At 36.9% G+C, this 18,167-nt stretch overlaps 1 protein-coding gene across 3 annotated transcripts in view; it reads left to right on the forward strand.

Annotated features, from left to right (window-relative positions):
• The window catches only part of CSMD3 (CUB and Sushi multiple domains 3), a 1,632,969-nt gene that overhangs the window by 816,357 nt on the left and 798,445 nt on the right, over positions 1–18,167 (forward strand). For all 3 annotated transcript variants that reach the window (XM_072603249.1, XM_072603250.1, XM_072603251.1), the window contains one exon: positions 7,841–7,962. In XM_072603249.1, coding sequence (XP_072459350.1) covers positions 7,841–7,962 — 122 coding nt within the window. The remainder of the gene's footprint in view (positions 1–7,840; positions 7,963–18,167) is intronic.

Below are 18,167 nucleotides of genomic sequence, written 5' to 3' on the forward strand. Positions count from 1 at the left end.
TAAATTTAAAAAAAATACTTCCTATTTGTATATACTTTGCACATTGGGTATCTACTGTGGGCAAGTCAATTAATCCCTCTTATCCTGAGTGTCCTCATCTGTCAAATGGGGCTTTTAACATTTCAGTACCTACTTCACTGAGTTGCTATGAAGACAAAGTGAGATTTTATATATATATATATATATATATATGTATGTATGTATATAGCTTTGCAAATACAATCCTTAAAGTACTATATCATTTTATATTTTTTACTGAAGGTCGGCCTCAACCGTATGTCAACTGCTATCTGTAGCACATATGCTATAGGTTGTCATTTCCTATGTTAAGCTCTGTTGTGTGAATAGAACTAGCGGTGTTTTAAATTGTCTGCTAGAATACCTAAGTATATTATTTTAAAAAATTAAAAAGATACCTATACACAGTCAAAAATATTCATAGCTGCTTTTATTTATAATCATATCCCCCCAAAAAAACTGAAAAGAGAACTGAAATTTCCCAAAAGCTGGGGCTTGTGCTATGTCATAGGTTGAAGATGTAGAGAACTAAAAAGAATCTTCAAGGCTATCTAGTCCAGTTTCCTTATTTTACATTTAAGGACTCTGAAGCCAGATAAGGTTAATTGATAAGAAAGGCTAAATCAACAATCCTTCAGTCCTTTACTCTCTCTCTCTCTCTCTCTCTCTCTCTCTCTCTCTCTCTCTCTCTCTCTCTCTCTCTCTCTTTCTCTTTCTCTCTTTCTGTGTGTGTATGTGTGCATGTGTGTGTGTTTGATGGACACCTTTGGCCTGTGGACAGATTCTTGGAATAATGTTTTGAAATAATTGAAGGAAATGTTATATTTCAATTAGAGTTTAGTGAAAATAAAAACAATTTTTCTCTCATCTAAGTTCATGGACTACCTGAAATCTATCCATGGTCTCCTTCAGGGCCCTAGACCCCAGCTTAAGAATATCTGAGTTAGATAATTTCTGAAATGGGAGGTGTAGTACTAATGTAATATTCAAAGTGCCTGTAATATTCAAATAAGCCATGCACTGCAATTCTGAATCATGAAATACAACAGACTCTCCGCATGGAAGACAGAGCCAAAACATCTATTCAGACAACAGAAAGTCAAATCCATGATGGTAACAAAAATTTATATATAATAACAATACAGAGAACAACATTGTCCCCAAGCCTCCCCAAGGCTTCCTACAAATCAGCTCCCTTAAACAAATCTCAAGCAGATTTCCCTTAACAAATCACACACAGTCTTCCCTTAAACAAAATGCCCTTTTAATGCTTACAGCCAGCTGTGGGCTTGCCTGTATCCTTCAGTTCTGACTGCTCTAAAGGCTAATTTCTTCTCATCTCTGCTCTAGCTCCACCTCTCCTGTTCTATGTGACTTAGACTCATGTGACTCAGGCTTCCATATGACCCAGGCAGGTCACATGGGCCTATTAATGAATGGGAAAGATCTTCCCATTCAAATTACCATTACAAGAAGTAAAAGCATGTAGATGAATCTCACTATTCAATGAATGTCTACTTTTCAGATACACAAGTGAAAGATTCTAGATGATGATTTATAGATACTATGAAATTAATTTAGTGATAAATATGAATAATTGTATATTGAAATATTGATATGCTAGATAGAAATTATTAGTAGCTGGGAGATGCATGCTTGTATAATTTATTAGAAAAGAATCATTTTCTATTCAAATATATCCATTCCTATACCTGCCCCTAGCCAGGGGAGAGGGATATATCAGCTCTATCCCAGACCAAACATGTATTTTTATTACTTGTAAATTTGTTCACACTGAAATATGAGAGATGGAAAAATTCAAGTTTATTTATTTCATATTACAGAGGATGCTGGTTTTTTCCTTCTGATTACTTTTTACAGTCAGCCATTATATTACCTGTAGAGAGCCTTAGGTATGTCTATCTTCTTAGTACAGCTGTGATGGCCATGAGCATGGTTGAAAGTGACAGTTGGGACTAACCAACTAATCAGGTCAGGTAACTTTTTATGGTACCAGAGAGAGGTGATAGAGAAAAAATAACTAGGTTAGCTATTTGCTTCACCAGTTCTGCAGGAATTCCAAGTGATTAATAGATTATACTCCAAGCAAAATTATAGTTACCATTTGCCATCATGAGGAAAGAGTCACAGGTAGATTTTATCCAGCTATCATGAAAAGGCCATCCAACCGTAAAAACTAACATATAAATACATATTTACCCAAATTAGCTTTTCCAATGCCATCTCCATACACATCTAGTTAAGCATTTTAATAATCACAAACAGACCCACTCTGTCACATGAAAAATCAGAGTTATTTAAAGCTTTATAATATGGTAACTCTTTGCTTATCTCATTACAATCACTAGGAGGAATTATGAGTGAGAGAGATCATATCATCTCAGATCTGTAAAGAACTTTTTGAGATCATCAATCACACTGCCTCTGTTTTACAAATATTAACACTGAGGCTCAGAAAAGAAGAGTTTTGTCCAAGTTTCACAACTTATTAGTGGTGACAGAACTCAGACTGGCATTGAAAGCACCCTTATGCTCTGCCAAATGCCCATTCCAGTACACTAGATTGCTTCCTTATCAATGAACATTTGGTGAGTTAAACTAATGATCTACTTATTGCACAACCAAAAGAGTCTGCAACTTCAACTGCCTGTTTCTTTTCAAAAAGTAGCTCATTTGGCTAAGATGTTAGAGTTTTTAGAGAATTGGACAACGGAGGACAGGGGATTAGGTTGTTGCTCTTCTCTTCTACCTAAAGAATCAACGAATCTTAGCATTTAAAGGTCTCTTCGAGGCCAGTTGGTGGAGGGTTGTAGCACCAATGCAATATTGACAGCACCTATGGCCACCGTGAATATCCTGGCGCAATTCTGAATCATGAAATACCAGACTCTCCGCATTGAAGGAAGAACCAAAACATTTATTCAGACACCAGAAAGACAAATCATAGTATCAAAAATCTATACACAATAACAGTGCAGAGAGCAACACCTCAAGCCTTCCCCCCAGCTAGGCTTCCCACAAACCAGCTCCATTAAACAAATTACAAGCAGGCTCCCTTAAACAAAATCATAAGCAATCTCTTTCACGCACGCTAGCCAGCTGACTGCATCCTTCCTAGTTTTGACTGCTCTCAAGACTAACTTCCTCTCAGCTCTGCTCCAGCTCTACCTCTTCCTGTTCCATCCATTCAGTAAACTCCTCTTACCATAAGCTACTCAGACTTCCATGTGAGCCAGGAAGGTCACATGGGCCTGTTAATGAATGTGAAGGATCTCTGCATTTGAATTACCGTTACAAGGGTAGACTTGAATATGACTTGAATATGAATCTACTATATATACTGAAATCATCACTTTAACAAGAAGTGGTATGTAGAAAGACAGAGAGAAAGAGAGAAAGGGAGAGAGAGAGAGAGAGAGAGAGAGAGAGAGAGAGAGAGAGAGAGAGAGAGAGAGAGAATCAGACAAATGGAGAAGTAGAGACACAGAGACGGAGACAGAATGGAGAGAGGAGGGAGGGAGAGAAAGAATGATGAGAAAAATGAGAGAATGTAGAGAGATTTTTAAAAATGAGAGAAAATGGAGAGAGAGAAAGCTAGAGTATCCAATTACACATTTGCTTCACTTTAATTATTAAAATTTTTTGTTTACATTTAAAACTTGCCTCTCATCAATTTCAGTCTATTACTCATAATTCTACTCCTTGAAGACAAACTTCCATCACTGACATAGCCTCCCTGGCCACCCTTTCCAGCACTGACTGCACTTTTACTTATTCCTCTCAATTTACTAGTCAAGGTAGGAGACTTTGAATACCTTTCTTCCTCATTGGTAGTTCCAGATTCTTCTGCTTCCTCCATTACTCAGTAACCTCTCTTCCTTTGAGGTTTATGCTATTCATATATACCACCCAATCAAAATCTTGGTCGCTATTGTTTACAGACCTCCCAGTCACTTCATTTCTTTCCTCAATCAGTTCTGCACTCTTTTCACAGTTTTTCTGTACTCCTCAATTCCTTCCCTAATACTAGAGGACTTCGACATACATATTGTTTCTCCCTCAAACACCCTAACCACTCAGCTCCTCAAACTACTTGTCTCCCATGACTTATTCTTCCACTCAAGTTCAGTCCTACACAAAGGTGGTCATACCCTTGATCTTGCAAAATTCACAAATATGCCCACCTCTATGTTCAAGAATTATGAAGTCCTTCTGTGTAATCATAATTCATTGGTTTTTCACATCTCCTTCTGACTTCCCTTACAGTATCCTATATTTCATCCTTACCATAACCTTAAGTGACTTGACCTTTTAATTTTCTCCCAGATTATCTCCCTGCCCAAACCTACAAAGCTAAAGGCTGGTGGAGAACTGAGGGGAGAAGCATAGCTTATTCCAGAATTCAGGGCCTATAATAATTCCTTAACTACCCTGTTGTAGTTAAGCCTCTGAATGTAGAAACTATGTGGAGGAGGAACACAGGATATTTTGCGGGTTTTATAGCCACTTATATAAGGAAGTAGCATTTTCCAGAAGAGGGAGAATTTGGTTTAATAAAGATATTCTGCATTTTTGTAACTCCTTTGACATTTGCAATGATTTCACTTCTATGGATTCATTTTAAACCCCCAGAAACTTTTCAGTAGAGTAGGAACTGTTATCTCTATTTTGTATATTTTAGGAGGTTATGGATAAACAAACTTTAAAAAACATTTTAAATTATAAAATACAAAGTTGGTTTAAGGATTTAAGTCTTCACATAGTCATTTTCTCAAGAAAAAAAAACATTTCTAATCTATGCTGACTTCTTTTGAAACTGTCCAAAAGAGCTTGTTTTCCTAATTTGAGAACCAAATATATGGACCGATTTCCTTCCCCTCAAAAGTAAAAAGAGAATTAGCTTTTGCAGAATGGAAAGTGAGAAATGACTTGTATTTTCAAGATATTATAGTAATTCATGCAGAATCATGAAAGGATGCTCAAAATCATCCTTTCTCCTTATGACATTATGATATTTGAGAATATTGGGCTATTGAGCTCAAATGATTATTTTTGTTTCATATTTCCTATCAATTATTAACATGAAACTCAATGGAAGTGAATGTAGCTGCATCAGTATCATTGGCTTTTTGAAAAAATAACCCTTTAATTCTACTTCCTAATGTAGATTTTCTAATCACCACTACTGGTGGTATTTAGACTGGGATATCATTGACTTTACTTGGAAAGTTTTTGAAGCTATCATGGTCCTTGAACTGATTAATCTGGGTTTAAAAAGACATATTAGAATGAAGACATTTTGTAGAGATTTGAGGGAAAAAAATTCTCAATGGTTTGAGAAACTATTTTTGAATTCTAGTGTTCTTTTGGCTTCTCATCATTTATGTATCTTTACTTTCTGATTGTTATAAGTTTTCTAGAGAACTGAACTTTACTGGTTGTCTCATATATTGATTATATATTAATGATCACATCTTAATGAACAATTTGATCTGGAAAACATTCCTCAGTAAGACAGAAGAGGGTAATTTGAATATTGCCTGTCTTCTCAGATTGTTAAATTTCAAGTCAGAAAGACCTGGATATGAATCTTGGCTCTGACACTATCTTGAGTGAGCAAGTTATTCAGAGCCTCTGTTTTCTCATGTGTAAAGTGGACAAAATAATAATACCTGCAGTACCTACCTAACAGGGTTACTTATTATGAGACTCAGGATAATCTATGTGTAGCATAGGTTCTGGGCTCAGTTTTCATATTGGCCACTTATTTGGTGCCTGTGATTGATTTATTGGAAGTGTTCTTACATGTTTACAATCATTAATTTAGGTAGGGTGACTGATTGACTCAAGTCATCTCCACATGTATACTCTGACCCCAATTTAATATTTGCTATTCTCATCAAATTTACTGGAGTATGTTTACCAGTGTTCATAATCCCCAAACCTGGATAGCTCTCTAGTGATTTGGTGGAGTTCTGCATTATTAGTTTTAAACATTTTCTCCAGTCTCATACTAAAAAAGTATCAGGGACAGTCTAAGTGGCAGTATTTGTAATCAAATCCATTCATTAGCATTTGCCTATACAAACAGGTCTTTCTTTATATCTAATTGGACCATTCTGTAGATCTCTACTTAAAGAAATTTTACTAATGTGAATTTGTAACAGGACATGGGGAAGAGAGATAAGTGAGCAAGGAGGGGGCTAGCGCTAGGTTCAAGGAGTAGTGAGGGCCAGAGACACAGATGTGAGAGCAGGAGGACCACACCTGGTCAGATCATAACCAAGAAGAGGAACATTTAGTGGACAGACAGGGGAAGAACATAGATGCAGACAAGAGAGGACAGATGACACGCAGAAACCAGGGACAGACACTTGTTACCCATGTTGAGGCACTGTAGACACGCAGGGCTGACAGACACGAGGGGGCTGGACAACTAGGCCAGTCAAAGGTCTCCTCTCTCAACACTGGAGTTCCCAAGCCAGGCCCCTGATCCCTGCCCTGCAAGTGATGGTCTCGCCATGCATCAATCTTGCTTTAATTTGGAGGTTTTATTTTATTATTTTTATTTTTGGTGGTAGGGGTGAGGGTGGGAGACTGCAGAAGGGAGGAGGGTCAGAAGTGGAGAGGGCACAGTAGTGAATTGTAATGTTAACATAGAGTTTTTTGTTTGGTTGGTTTTGGGTGGCTTTTTGAAAGTTGATTTCTTTCAGAATTCAGTCCTTAAAGTTGAATTGCTATAATGCAAATTTACTTAAACTAGAATTGTGAATACTTTCAAGTACTTGGTAATGCAATTCTAATAGGCTAATAGACGCAGCTAGGTGGTAGAGTGGATAGAACGTTGGACCTAGAGTTAGGAAGAACTGTGATCAAATATGACCTCAAGCTTTATTAACTGTGTGATCCTGGACAAATTATTTAGCCTCAGTCTACCTCAGTTTCCTTAGCTGTATAATGATGGTAATGAGAGCATCAACTTCTCAGGGTTATTGAGTGGATCAAATGAGATACTATTTGTAAAGTACTTAGCACAGTGCTTACTCTTCCCTTCCTTTCCCCTTCCATCCTGGCAGTTAGATGGCACAGTGGATAAAACACTGGGTCGAAGACAGGAATACCTGAGTTCAAACCCAGCCTCAGGTACTTCCTAGATGTATATTTCTAGGCAAGTCATTTCTGTTTTCCCATTTCCTCAGCTGTAAAATGGGGATAACAATAGCACCTACTTCCCAGGGTTGTTGTGAGGATCAAATGAGGTAATTATAAAGTGCTTAGTACAACTCCTGGCACATAGCAAGTGCTATGTAAATGTAAGATATTATTATTATTATTAGTGTTAACTTATATAGATAATATCAATAAAACACTTAGCGCAAGTTCTGGTGCTCAAGAAATTGAGTCAGTGACAGTTTTTACCAAACAGCTTCTTCAATCCAAGTCTTTTCTTTCATTTTGTAGAGTTCTGTTAATAAACTGTTAGACCAGTGTACCTTTTAAAAATTAAACTAACCTATTTAGAATCAATAGACAGTTTATCACGTTTCACATGTATTATTCATGACCAGGTTTCAATTTGTTTAGAAAAGATTGAGTCCGTGAACTCAGAAAAAAAATAAACCTTCAACATTTTAATTCTGATGTTATGCATTAGAATATTACAAGGGAAATTATAATATCATTCAGTGGGGTTGTGATGGTGCAATTTTGTATCCAAATTAATTTTGTAAATACATTGTATTAGCATGTTGATACATGGATTGAATATAAATGTTATTGAAGATACGATTTTTTTTTGCAGTGAAGACATGTGGTTCTAATCTTCAAGGACCAAGTGGTACCTTCACATCTCCCAACTTTCCATTCCAATATGATAGCAATGCACAGTGTGTGTGGGTTATCACAGCAGTGAATACAAATAAGGTAAGCGAAAAATTATTTTTTCTAAAAAAAAGTTATACATTGTCATACAAAAATATAAAACAAGGATTTTCACAACTTTGATTTCTTGCATAAATATGCGCACACAAATACATGTAAAAGGCACCATGGTACAGTGGAGAGAGAGCTGGTTTTGAGTACCACTTTGGACATATACTGACTCTGTGAAAGTGGTCTAATCATTTCACGTTTCTGTGCGCTAGGCAACTCTGTATAAATTCTAGAGTAGGTACCAATATATTTCTCATACACATATGCAAGTATATGTGTGTATCCTTTCATTCATGATGATATGTATAACAAATAAGATTATAAATTCAAGTTTCTACCTTCAGAATGATTATGAGTTCAATTTTGTGTGATAAATCTGAAAAATGTGAAATATAGTATAAATGAGGACAAAATATTTTTTCAATAAACATTTCTTTAGTACCTATATACGTGTATGCTAGAAATATTTTATATTTATGAATTTGTGTGTTTGTGGAGAAAATCATTATACTAGATCTGTTTCATGTGTGTATATATTTACATAAATGTATGTATATATGTGTATCTATAGGAGAAAAGACAGAGACAGAGAAAGCAATGGGGAAGGGGCAGAGGCTGGTAGAGAGAAAGACAGAGAGCTAGAGAAATAGAAATCCAGCAAAACAGAGAATGTAATTTCTAGAAAATATTATTATGAGCTGCAATTATATGGACTTGTTTTGAAAAGATGGCATGAATTGCTATTTTTTCTAATTTTATTTTAGAGCAAATATATTTAACATAGTTTACAGATTTGTCATATTTTACATACCTGAATTTCATCAATAGATTTTTAATATTTACTAGAATTAGTGAGAATAATCCATCAGTCACACACTGATCAGTCACTTTTGTCACATACTGTACATCAACCATTTAGACCTTGCATATACAGACACATGTGCAAAAATTTCTGCCTCAAGGTTATATTCCACTGAGAGAATCAAGACACGTACATATACACTTTTTTAAAATTGAGTAGTTGAGTTTGCAAACCTGAGTGACTGGAAGGACAGAAACATTCACCAGTTTTTAGACTCTACATGATGCCTTGTCAACTTACAACTTAAAGGAACTGAGTCATGATACACAGCCAATGCAAAATGTTGGGGAATCCCTATAATTTGTTTCCATATTGAAGTTGCTTTCTCTTTGTAGCTGAATATACTGTCATTGTATTTCCTTAAAGACCCAAGGGGTCAGGGTGCAACTTTTCCTTTCTATCCTGTGTCGTCGCTATCCTATTTTGCTCTTAATTGCATGCTGAAGAAAAAGAGTTTGCTTTTCAGACTAAGGTAAAAAAAATCAGAGGAAATTAGTCATTCTCCTAGTAGGCAAGCCCCACAATTAGCTTTATGGAAAGGAATTTGACCTAGGAAAGAAGTCCCTATTCATTTTCAAGTGAAGATTGACTTTTGCTTTCTTGAAATGAAAATGTCAATATGGGATCAGGATTGGGCATGGAGCTCTGAAGGACTACAAGTAGGTAGAGGACAGGGAACTAGGTGAGGATAACAGAATTTATCATTTGAGACTATTTTGGGATAGGTCTCTTCAGGAGAAGGAGCTTGTCAGTGAGGATCAGATAACCATTGGTTATCCTTGAGTATGAGCTGGCTGATCCCCCAATTCATGAGTCAAAGAATCTTCCTCAGGGAATTAGGAGACCCAGGTCAAAGACTTGACCATTTTAGCTAGTTATATGACCTCAGACAAATCACTTAACTTCCACAGTCCTCAGTTTCAGCATTTTTAAATCTTTACTATTCCACCAATATTTAAGGAAATAGTGTACTTTAAAGTACTATGAGAAAGGAAATTTCAAATTATACAAAATATTAATAGCACTACTAAATAAGCAGATTCATTTGTATGAATGTATTGTATAGCACTGGCTAAGTATATTATTATAATATGTTATTGAAAGGCAATAAGGTGCAAGGCATTGAGCACTAAATTTAGAATCAGAATTCTCTAGGTTGAAATCCTTAGAAGTTTTCCATCTGTGTGACCTTGGGCAAGCTGCTAAACACTTCTGGGCTTTAGTTTATTTGTCACTAAAATGAGCAGGTTGAAGTTTTTTACCTCTAAGGTATCTTTGAGTTCTAAAGCTATGATTCTCTAATAAATCTTTTGGTGATATATGTCAAGTATCTAGAATTGTCACCAACACATGAAAGATTATGTAACTGCTAGGGGCAAGAACTGTTTAAATTTTTTTTGTCATATTTATAGATGACACATGGTACAGTGCTTGGGACATAATATATGCTTAATAAATGCTAAATAAAGTTGAATTAAAAGAATTTGAATGTTTCTGGTGGCCAGTTATGGTCAATTTTCTGGCTATAGTCAGGATATAAGATAATATTTCATAAGAATTAACTATATAAATTTCAAGTGCACATTTTATACTTTCTTTTTCTAAATCACAGGCTGATTTTAATTTAGACATATACACAATAGGGTAAGACATGACATTTTACTTAAGGTTTTGCATATTATTTAGCAGATTCATTTTAATATGAATTCTCTACCACAGCATAAGGTTTCTTTTTTCACACAATGCCTACCTAAAGTCATTACATTTCTCAAATTCCTCTCTCATATTCCTTATATGAATGGAAGGAAAGGATGTCACTTGTTTAGTTGATTTATTTAAGATTTAGAAAGTTTTGCCTGACAACATCCCAAAAAGGAGAGGACCAGTGTTATTACTCTCAACTTACGTTTGAGGAAATTGACTGTTAAACTATTAAAATTACTATTAAATTCATATAATTTGACATAATTGTCTCATTTAATAGAAATATTGGGGAATAGACTTAGAGCTGGCAGTGACCCTAGCTGTTATATAATTAACCATCTTTGGGATTCAGATGTCTCATATGGAAAATCAGGGCATTGAAGTTTCCCAAATTTGTTTGTCCTACCTCTACTTTCAAAAAAACACTCATCACTGCCATCTTCAATCTTTCTTTAACCATTTAACATTTTTAAAATTTATGTCTTTTCAAACTACTACTGGCCCCTCTTTGATCTTCCAACACCCCCTAAGGGACAGTATCATCCGCTTTGGGAAGCTGTGGTAGACTCTCCAAGATCTCTTCTCAAGGGAAGGCACTCTAACAAAGGGATGAGAGGAAGTACATCCCAGGCAAATCAAACCACTACTACCATCTTGGCCACTGACTTCCTTCAGACTCTGATGGAGACATCCAAGGGCCCTGAACCCAATTGAAAATAAAAATTTCTTCCAGGCCTCAGGACTGGCTTCTAGCCCCACCCCACAGTCATCAATGAAGGAAGAAATCATTGTGGAGAAGGGGTCCACCTTCCTCCTCATCAAAAATATCAGCTGCTGGTGAACTACTACTAATGGCAGGATAAATGCAGAAGCTCTGAGAATGACAGCACCCTACTCCCAAGACCATTGACCCAGCTGCTGGGCCTGGAGGCAGTTTCTGTGGACAAAGGGTCATTTGTCCTCAACAAGTGTCAGTGAACTGCTAGTCTTAGGGAAGGCAAACCAGCCCAACTGAAGTGGCAGGGAACCCTCAGGAAGAGATGGGAGGCAGTATGTGCCAGGCAAGTCAAACTACCACTCCCACCACCCTGATCACCATCTTCCCTTATGGAGACAGTGCAGAACCCTGAGCCAAAGAACTCTGGTAAAAGTAACACTTCTAGCCCAATGTCAAAATGTTGAAATCAGAAACTGGTATAATAATATCTCTGAGAATGGTATTAAAGAAGAGGCATTACCATCTGCATTGTCACTGCACCCTGAAGATCTAAATACTATGAAGCTCACTTGACTCCTATAATTCACATATTAGAAGTACCTTCTTCCCCTCCATCCTACTCTCCTCCTCTGTTTGAATGGTTTCTCACAGAATATCATTTTAAGGAAGGATCACAGGTCACTGATATCTTCATTCCTCTTCAGAAAGGACTACAGACTCTCTCTTGGACTTTTTGTACCATGGTCCCAAGCTGAGAATCATCATCTTGGTACCTAATAAGTGCTTAATAAATTTTGTTGACTGACTGGCTATCCTTCCTATCTGCGGTGCATTTGAAATTTTACATGTGTAAAAACCTATATGATAAGTAGAATGTCAGTCCCTTGAGGGCAGATACCGTCTTTTCAATTTGCACTCCTATCATTCAGCACTGTTCTTTGCATATTGTAGGTGTTAATAAATGTTCAATTCATTCATATGGTGTGGCACTCTCATTTTAGAGATAATTAGAATGAGGTTTAGAAAAGTTAAGTAACTAGCGCAAGGTTGCACAGGTAGAAAGTTGATCAAGTAGTTCCAAATTCAGAACTTTTGATACACCCCATTTCTTCTCCATAATAAAATAGCTAAGCAAAAATATATAAGCAGAAATATATATGAGAATGAGGATATATTAGTACCTACTTCTTTGCATTTTCTATTGTTGTGTCATCTCAGCAATACCTAGTAATCTAGGAGTATAAACTTTAATCACACAAAAACTGTATTCTTATAGTCATCTTCAATTGTCCATGATCTTATGCAGCTATTATTGGCCAAGTTTTTCTTAAATAAATGAAAAGGTATTTATTAAACACTTACTATCTTCAAAGCACTGAGGATAAAAATAGGAAAGAAATCAGTCTCTGCTCTATAGGAGGCAGTTAGTGGGCACAGTAGATAGAGTGCTGGAGTTGGAGTCAAGAAGACTTGGATGAAAATTTGAACTCAGACACAAGGAATGTGACTGAGCAAATCATTTCCCTTCTACTTCAGTTTCCTCCATTGTAAAATTTTGTTGTTGTTGTTGTTTAGTCACTTCAGTTATGTTTGACTCTTTATGACTCCATTTGAAGTTTTCTTGTCAAAGATACCAAAGTTTATTCCAGTTTATTTGAGAGATAAGGAACTAAGGTAAACAGGATTATCTGAACTGCCCAGGGTCACACTGCTAGTATTTGAGGCCAGATATGAATTAAAGAAGATAAATCTTTCTGATTCTGGGCCCAGCACTCTATCCACTGTGCCACCTACTATAGCACCAATGTGATATGCCTACAGTGGCCATGAATATCCCAGTGTGATACTGATTCCCAAAATACAACAGACTCTCCACATAGAAAACAGAAGCAAAACATTTATTCAGATACCAGAAAGCCAAATTCATCATAGTAACAAAAATCTATACACAATAACAATGCAGAGGACAGAACCTTCCCTTGGTTAGGCTTCCCTATCTCCCTTAAACAAAACAAATCACAAACAGGCTCTCTTAAACAAATCACAGACTCCCCTAAACAAAATACTTTTCTTTCACTCACAGCCAGCTGCAGGCTTGTCTTTGTCCTTTAGTTCTGACTGCTTTCTCACTAAATTCCCCTCAGCTCAGCTGCAGTTCTGCCTCTTCCTGTTCCACCCATTCAGCAGACTCCTCTCACCAGAGGCTCCATGTGATTCAGAGTTCCATGTGACCCAGGCAGGTCACATGGGTCTATTGATGAATGGGAAAGATCTTACCACTTAAATTACCATTACATGCGACCCCAAGATCTTTCTTATTCATTACATAGGTCTGTGGGGCAACTGGTATCAACAGAACTTTAACAGGGATAACAGAAAGTAAGCATATAAAACAATATCTTAGGGAAATGGTGTCAACAAAACTTTACAACAATATAGCAGAGATCACATAAAATAAACACAGAAAAGATTATCTTAGGGTGGGGCTTGAGCACAAACACCCCATCATATCCCCCTCAAACGAATGGGGCCCAAAATCTTGGGGTAAGGAGTGAAGGTCTCTTCTTCCATAGCTACTTCCTGCTAAGACTGGACAGCCGTCCCTGTCCCAAGAGATCCCTTTTGAGGGGTCAGTTCCTCAGCTGGCATTTAGAGCTTGGTCAATACCAGGTCCAGGGATAATACATCATAGTCATGGACAGGGGGTGACATCTGGCTTAAGTGATCAGGCATCTGCAGGTGGAAGGTAGTAAGCCTGAAGAAAACAAATCTGACAAGCAAGGTGAAAAAACAAAAAGCCAAAAAGAAACAAGGAGACAGTAATCAGAAGCAAGGTAGATATAGGGTCAGTCATGCTTCTGGAGTCCATGAACCCATTATCATGGCCTCATTCACTGTTGTTTACTGTTTTCTAATTTGCAGTTTTTGGGTCATCATTCAGGCTAGAGTCATACTTTCTTTAATCTGAGCTGAAGCCTGGCCAACTTCCCATTCTTCCTGCAGGTGTGATGAAATATTGGATATAATATTTCAGGAGGATCTGCAGGGGCAGTTCTCATTTCCCTGCTCAGTCTAAAATCAAGCCTCTTTCCTCAAATACATTTTATATAGTTCATTAGTTGGAATGCTATCTATTCTTTCAAAATCTACCCTTGCTATCAATAGGGCACTAAACAATCCTTTTCTTGTCAATGTATTATGACTTTGAATCCACTGGCTATTTATTCTTCTCTCTCAAGGAAATTTATCTTTTTTAAAAATTAATTTATTTGTTTTCAGTTTTCTGCAATCTTATGTCTTAGATTTTCTCTCCTTCCTTTCCCCCTCCCTCCCTGAGACAGCATGCGATCTTATATGGGTGCTACACATGCATTCTTATTAAACACATTTTCATATTAGTCATGTTGCATAGAAGAATTAAAATGAATGGGAGAAACCATGAGAAAACCAAGCCAAAACAAAATATAACACAAGAGAAAATATTCTGCTTCATTCTACATTCATATTCCATAGTTCTTTCTTTGGATGTGGATGGCATTTTGCCTCAAGAGTCCTTTGGGAATGTTTTAGGTCCTTGCATTACTGTGAAGGGCTAAATCTATCAGAAACAGTCTTTGCACACTGTGGCTATTATTGTTTACAATGCTCTCTTGGTTCTGCTTATTTCACTCAATACTGGTTCATATAAGTCCTTCCAGGCCTCTCTGAAGTCCTTATGTTCATTATTTTTTATAGCACAGAAGTATTCTATTACATTCATATACCACAACTTGTTCAGCCATTCCCTAATTGATGGGCATCCCCTCAGTTTCCAGGTCTTGGCCACCACAAAAAGAGCTGCTATAAATGTTTTTGTACATGTGGCACTTTTTCCCACTTTTATGATCTCTTTGGAATACAGTCCTAGAAGCAATAGTACTGTGTCAAAGACTATGAACATTTTTGTAGCCTTTTGGGCATAGCTCCAAATTGCTCTCCAGAATGGTTGTATCAGCTCACAATTCCACCAACAATGAATTCGTGTTCCAACTCTCCCACATTTTCTCCAACATTTATCATTTTCCTGTTTTGTAATGTTAACCAATCTGATAGGTGCTGATGTGGTACCTCAGAGTTGTTTTGATTTGCATTCCTCTAATCCATAGTGATTTAGAACATTTTTTTTCATATGAGTACAGCTAGTTTTAATTTGTTCCTCTGAAAACTGTCTGTTCATATCATTTAAGCATTTATCAATTTGGAAATGACTTGTATTCTTGTAAATTTGACCCAGTTTTATATGTATTAGAAATGAGGTCTTTATCACAGACATTGGTTGAAAAAAATCTTTCCCAGTTTTCAGCTTTCCTCTTAATCTTGGTTGAATTGGATTTGTTGGTGCAAAAACTATTCAATTTAATGTAATCAAAATTATCCATTTTGTACTTCATGATGAAATTATAGACGAATTTCTCTAATTAATATCGATGTAAAAATTTTAAATATTACAAAAAGAATACAGCAACTTATCATGAGAATAATACATTATAATTAGGTCAGATTTACACCAGTAATGCAGGGCTGGTTCAATATTAGGAAAACTATCAGCATTATTGGTCATATCAAAAACAAAACTAACAGAAACCGTATGGTTATCTCAATAGATGCAGAAAAAGCTTTTGACAAAATACAATACCCATTCCTATTAAAAACTCTGGAGAGCATAGGAATAAATGAAGTCTTCCTTAAAATAATAAGCAGTATCTACCTAAAACTATCAGCAAGCATTATATGCAATGGGGATAAGCTAGATGCATTTCCAGCAAGATCAGAGGTGAAACAAGGATGTCCATTATCACCACTGTTATTGAATATGGTACTAGAAATGTTAGCTTTAGCAATAAGAGAAGAAAAAGAAATTGAAGAAATTTGAATAGGCAAAGAAGAAGCTGTTATCACTCTATGCAAATGATATGATGATATACTTAGAGAATCCTAGTGAAAAAAATAAAAAAAAATACTGGAAATTTATCTTTTGTACTGATTCTCTCTATCCAAGATATCACAATTTCCCATCCTTTGGATGAACTGACTCAAAATATCTGTGACCTCCTCCTGAGTAAAATCCTTAATCACCTCCCCAAACACTGAATGCCCACCCCCTGATTTTCCTGCTTCCTTCATATTGGATGAACTTCAGCCTCATCATTTACCTTTGTTACATTCTCCTCCCATGCATCCTGCATGCTGGCAAGTGTTTGGGCCCCAATCAAGTTCAGCCTATGCAAAGGCTGCATTCCCTTTTCTATTGTTAACTTTTTACCTCCTCCTAAGAGCCACCTTTTTCTTCCATCACCTGATACTTTTTAGCTTGCTCTTCTAAAGGAGAGGTCAGCATAGAAAGCATCTCTTGCAAATCAGTTAACTCCCTTTTCACCTGAACTTTCTCTTCCAGCAGCTTGTCTCTGCTTTTACATATAATTTGATAGCTTGTCAGCAAGGCCCAGTCTCTCCTACACACCCTTGTAATTTCTTTCCCTTATTCTATTGGTATTCCCTGAAAACATCTTTTGAAGTCTCTGAGTTCTCCCTTATGTAGCCTTGGTTCCCAGTTCTCACACAGCCCTGTGCTTTTAGCCCATTCTCTTGCTAGGGAGGAATAAGGCAAATCCTGGGACATCCATTTCTTCCTCCAAATCCTTTCCTACTCCAAATAGAAGTCTGATATTCTGTGATGCCATCTTCATTGCCATTTGTAGTGCCAGTGCAATATTTGTAGTGCCTATGGTGGCCATGAATATCCCAGCAAAATTCTGAATCACAAAATATAATACATTTTCCACCTGGAAGACAGAACCAAAACATTTATTCAGACATCAGAAAACCAAATCCATCTTAGTAACAAAAATCTATACACAATAGCCATACACGGGACAGTCCCATCCCCAAGCCTTTCCTCTATTAGGCTTCCCATAAAACAGCTTCCTTAAACAAAACCAATCACAAATAGTCTCCCTTAAATCACAAACAGGCTCCCTTAAATGAAATACCCTTCTCTCACGGCCAGCTGTGGGCTTCTCTGCATCCTTCAGTTCTGAGTGCTCTCTCACTAATTTCCATTCAGCTTTGCTGTAGCTTTGCCTCTTCCTGTTCTACCCTTTCAGCAAGCTCCCCCCACCACTGGTTCCATGTGTCTCAGACTTCCATGTGATCCAAGCAGGTCACATAGGTCTGTTAATGAATGAGAAAGATCTTGCCCTTTAAAATACCATTATACCTAGCTTCCCCTTATCTATAAAATAGTGATACCAATAGCACCAATCTAACACGGTTATTGTCAGAAGGAAATTAGATAATTCAGTGCCTGGTATATAGTAGGAACTTAACAATTACTTTCCTCTTCCCATCTTTCCTTCCTTCCTCTTTCCTTCCTTCCTTTTCTTCCTTTCTCTTACACTTTCTTCCTCCTCCCACCCTGTCTTCATTCCTCCCACTCTTCACTCATTCCTCCTACTCTTCCTTCCATGGTCTAATTGGGGAAGATAACACATATGGGAGGCTTTAGTTTCAGTGTAAACAGAAAGGTCTAGAAATAATTGAAAGACATTTTGGTGTCTACTCCATTAGGAAAGGGAGAGTGGGCCAAATTTCCATTATGGAGTTGGAATTGCTTCAGGCTAAGGTGGCCAAGTAGTATAAAAGGAAGAGGTTGTTGTCAAGAAGATTGGTGAGGAGGGATCTATGGTTGCTTGGTGCAAGAAAGAGAGAGAATAGTCTCACTTATTGCTGGCTCTAATTTAGATCCTCCAATAGCTGCAGAGAAGTCTGAATCATCCTGTGGCAGGCTAGGGCAAAGGGAATTCCTATTTCCCACCAACTGCAGCTTGGTTCCATTAGCTAGCCTTTTAAATTATGGTAAAAAAAATCCTCAAG

Source organism: Notamacropus eugenii, chromosome 4 (assembly GCF_028372415.1).
Source record: "Notamacropus eugenii isolate mMacEug1 chromosome 4, mMacEug1.pri_v2, whole genome shotgun sequence".
Taxonomy (NCBI): domain Eukaryota; kingdom Metazoa; phylum Chordata; class Mammalia; order Diprotodontia; family Macropodidae; genus Notamacropus; species Notamacropus eugenii.